The sequence below is a fragment of the Salvia splendens genome, chromosome 11, assembly GCF_004379255.2.
Source record: "Salvia splendens isolate huo1 chromosome 11, SspV2, whole genome shotgun sequence".
Classification (NCBI taxonomy): Eukaryota; Viridiplantae; Streptophyta; class Magnoliopsida; order Lamiales; family Lamiaceae; genus Salvia; species Salvia splendens.
In genome coordinates, this window is record NC_056042.1 from 26,608,231 (window position 1) to 26,613,107 (window position 4,877).

Below are 4,877 nucleotides of genomic sequence, written 5' to 3' on the forward strand. Positions count from 1 at the left end.
GTTTTCTCGTTGATTCTTTCCCAGAATGATCGAGTCGAACCAAATCAAGGTTCGTAGTTATTATAGATAGGGACTATATGCATTGAATTATTCATTCAATAAATCCGTACTTACCCTATTTCTATCTCTTATTTACTTTTATCGCAAGTTTTCTACTTTTCGACGAAAAACCCTTGTGGACTACGGCTGTTCGACGGAGAAAACCTCCGCAAACGATCGTCCCCCTGAAGCACGCTAGTCGTTAGTGTGAGTGTGTGTATAATAAACTTCTAGATCGAGCTGCCAAGTCCAATGAATCCACTAAACACTAGGTCTAGGAACTCAGGGCGACGCGGAAGACTCTGTCGATGGACACACAAACTCTCGCGTTCAAAGATCCCTCAACCCGTTATACTATAGACTAGTATAGAGAAGCAAGGAGTCGATCCCACGAAAATGGACACGTAAGAAAGCATCTAAAGATTTTTGGTTAGAAAACGGCTGCTGCAACGCAAACTTGGGTTGAGATATAACTATTTCTAGACCTAAGCACGAAATTAAACACTAGACCTAGTAAACTGTAAACAACATGCAGGCATCGAACATCCTTAGATCTACGTAATTTTAAACTTACTTCCTAGACAAAGCAAACAATTGCCAACTATAGCTAAACAGAACGCAAATAGAAGTGGGGACCAACTTCCAGAAATATCAAGTACGGAAGAAAGGCTGCAACTAACAAACTATGAACATAACTAACAATGACATGCTTAACTTCAGCTGAATCAAACACGAAGATGAAGAAAACAGAGCACATACCGGGATTCGAACAAAATGTAAAAATTCGGACGTCGAAAACTTGCAAACAACCAGAAATAAAACAGATCTACGTTTACTAGGCAAAATGAAATGAAAACACGAAAGCTAGGCATAAATCTCAATCACTCTTCAGATCCAACGTCAGAAACTCAATCCACTCCGGATCCAAGCAAACCGAACCCAACAGCAACCAAAATCAACTCCATAGTTCCCGATTCACCCAGATCTACTTCGATCAACACCAGATTCCAACGATTCCACCCTAACTCAGCAACCAACACGAAACTCAAACATCCAACTCAGTAATCACAACAAACTCAAAATAATGAACATTCATAACCAAAACTCAACAGCAGCTCAAATACGGAAAATAGAAATTGCATAAACTACGGAAATTTAACCGAAAACAGAGCCGAGCTTCGAACGGCGAAGCTCGGTGAAATCTTTAGCAGTCACTAAAATAAAAACGGGAAATTGTTTCTTCGCCCTCTGCAAGGACGGTATTACACCACAAATGTCGAGAATTAGAAAGCAACAGTGACGGCAAACGTAACCCCCTTCGAAACTCCGAAAATCCCCTAAGTATGCAGAAGTGTGTGAGCTAAGAACCAGAGGCCTAAGTGCCAAAAGTCCTTTTGCATTGCATGCTCTCTTCCTTATATAGATGCGGTAGGATCTTCTAGAAACCTTCGCAGAAATCTCCATTCTGCCCTTCAATTTCACGATCCCTCCGTCTAGTCATTTCCCTCCGAATTTGCTCACTTATTCGCCGTATTTGCATGGTCCTTGTAATTCATCTTCTTTGTTCCCCGACCTGGCAAATTCTTCTGCACACCTGACTTAAAACATGTGTTAGACCCTATAATTGTATTAATTCAACCCCTAGACCTATGCATGAAATTAGCCTTATCACCCCATTTGACAATTCGCTGTCCGTCCAGAATACGATCCCTCATCGTATTAGGGGTATAGACATGGTTGGGAATGCAAGAGTAGTTGTTGAATAGTTGGGAGAGACATTCAAGGAAGTGATGAGTAGATATTGCTTGTGTGAATGAAATATTAATCACAAGAAGAATTAAAGTGATGGTGGAAAAGCTTGTCTTCATAGTTGAAAGATGATCTTGATTTGTGTTACATGCATGAATCAATCACATAAAGTGGGGTGAGATTTATATTTAGGATGGAAAGAGTTAGGATGGGACGGAACAAAGAAATAATCCATTAAAGTAAATAGGTCATGTTAGTGCAATTGTCAAATAAGAATAAAATTGGTTTGATGTTAAATCGAATTAAATAAAGTAAAGTGACCTATAATTGGTTGGATGGAAAGAATAAAATTGTCATGTTCAAGGTCAAACAATAATTCATTATGCATAGTAAAAATTTTGAAAATGATTTTCCAAATTTGTTATGTTTACAGCATACTAGCCACTGGAAATCTGTATAAATGGAGTAATATAAAATCCTAATTGTATAGTAAATAACTATTGTTCTGTCCACTATTAATTATCACAACTTGACCAGACTCAAATATTTAATTTATCAATAACTAGTCAACAATGGTGGAACTTAAACTATAAACCCATCATATTAGTAGTTGTTAGAGGTACTGTTAAACCCATCATATTTGAATTTGACTTTAATGAATAAAATATTTTGCATCGTCATGTACTATAAATTATGCATAACGTGATTTAGTTTGATTTCATGTCTTTAATAATAGACGTTGACAAGAACGATGTCAAATTAAAACAGATAACACAATAAGACTCGAATATTAAAACGTCATATATATAGCGTGAATTTTTTTTCCTAGACAATAAAAATAATCATAATTTTAGGCAATTAGGGATTACATTCAATGGTATGTTGATTAACAAGTAATGACAGCCTGAAAACATTAATTAAAAAATGGCTGATTGTAAAAGTGAAGAATTTAAAATTTGTGACAACAAGTTGGCTCACCGACCCACAAGTTGAGGAGAAGTCATTGTAAAGTAGTTGATCTTGATTCCTCAAATCAATTATAACAAATCGTCAAATCCTCACCATATCAATAAATTATAGTAATTGAGATTGGGTTGGAGATTTGCTACACTTTATTTATAACACAAAATTCTATTTTCTCATAGTTTTTAGTACATGCCTGCCTGTCGTCTATTTTTATCTGTCAGAATAAAAATGCGGTTTAATAATAATTTTTATGCTTAAACAATTTTTACCTTTTTTGGAGATCTATTTTATTTTCAAATAATAGGCTAAGCTCTTGACATGATTTTCAAATCGTATGTTGCCATATAGTTTTATTTCAAAGGGTTTTGCCAAAATCAAAATCCATTGGATCACATTAAAATATATTGTTGCCTTAATTAAATCACAACAAATAAAGTCTAGATAAAGAAAACTGGCAAAAGCATAAAAATTAAAGATAAATTTAATTTATCTTTTCGAGATATATTTACATAAATAAAAGTATTTGTATTAGTTTCTAGCTAAGACAAAATCAATTAATTCATACTCAAAATTTTGATACTAAAAAATCAAAAAAATAATCATTCCAAGTCATGATTCAATCTTGTTCTTGTCCGATCAGGCGAGAGGCATTCTTCAACTGGCTTCCTCTTGTTAATATTTTGGATTTCTTTTTTCCCTTTCATCAAATGTGGCCTCAGCTTGTTCACATCCGATTGTCGAACCGGTTTCAAGAAGAATTCCTCTGCTCCATGTTCTAAGCAGCTATTGATTCTCGATGGCACATTTTCCGACGACATAATCACGACCGGGATGTCCTTCAACGACGTCGATTTCTGCAATTAATCAGTTCATAATTAATATCGTTACATAATTGCTCCTTAATGAATAAATTAGGGTTTTCTAAAAAATGGAATGTTAAAACTTAATTAAAACTTAAAAATACCTTGATTTTTCTAAGGAGATCGTAGCCAGTTACTGCTGGCATGCTGTAATCTGTGATGATCAGATTCACTTCAACTCTTTGGCAGTTTGAATTTGAAAATTCATCGTCTTCTTCCTCGTCAAGCAATCCGAGGAATTCGAGAGCCTTCACTCCGGATTCCACAGCAGTAACTGCATATATATGACAAAACAAATGTACATCAGCATATGAATTTAATTAAACAAATAAATTAAGATGTAAAAATTTTTTACTACTAGAAATTAACTGACCTTGATAAGAAGAAGTTTTGAGAAGCCTCTCTATCAATTTTCTATCAATGATGCTATCATCAACGGCTAGCACATGGAATTGTGTTTCTGCTTCAAATCCGTTCATTGTTAATTTCTGCTGACTGAAATTGGAGAATTTGATGAGCTTTTGATATGAGGAGAATTGGAGAAGAATAATGCAATTGTGATGTGGAGAGGAATGAATGTATGCAATATATATGAATTAGGAAGAGAGAGAAAAAAAAGAAACAATGAGATATGATTCAGAATCTTGGTGATTTTTCTAAGCTGATTTTTGAATTGCAGAAGAAGCAATGAACTTTCTTTAGTAATTTTTCCCCTCGCTTTTGCGTGGATTTGATTTTTTAAAATATTGTAGATGATCTTGAATTGGAATAAATTAATTGATCTATTTGGCCCTTTGACAAGTCTAGGGCTACAATAGTGTATGTCTCTTGACCTTTACATTATTATGGTAACATGATGATAATATATTTGCGATCTTCACAATTATTTTTGACTTTTCATTCACATACATGTATGTTTTATTTATTCGTACGATCTTAGTCATGTTCGTTTCAATATCTATTTTATTATTTTATATCATTAGTTTTGGTAAAAAATAATTATTAATGGTACGACTTTAGAAAATATTTCGGATGCTTTTTTTATACCCTTTCTTCGTCTGGGTCTTGATATAAAGTTGTTTAATGGGTTGCCTTAAAATAGAATTTACTGAGATTAATTAAGACCTAGATCGATGTGCAATATTTTGACCAAGATGGAATATTGTGTCATTGTAAAGAAAAAGATTTTAAAAATATGAAATGAGATACTTGGAATTTTGAAATTTCAGAATCTGACGCGGTTTTTGAGGTAAATCACAGAAT

At 34.1% G+C, this 4,877-nt stretch overlaps 1 protein-coding gene across 1 annotated transcript; it reads right to left on the reverse strand.

The window, feature by feature from the left end:
• Positions 1-3,225: 3,225 nt before the first annotated feature.
• LOC121755708 (two-component response regulator ORR9-like) lies at positions 3,226-4,248 on the reverse strand. The gene is made up of 3 exons (XM_042151072.1): positions 3,988-4,248; positions 3,719-3,888; positions 3,226-3,608 (listed from the first exon to the last, which is right to left on the reverse strand). The coding sequence occupies exons 1-3, from the start codon at positions 4,091-4,093 to the stop codon at positions 3,354-3,356; spliced, it is 531 nt and encodes a 176-aa protein (XP_042007006.1). The 5' UTR covers positions 4,094-4,248; the 3' UTR covers positions 3,226-3,353.
• Between the last annotated feature and the right edge of the window lie 629 nt (positions 4,249-4,877).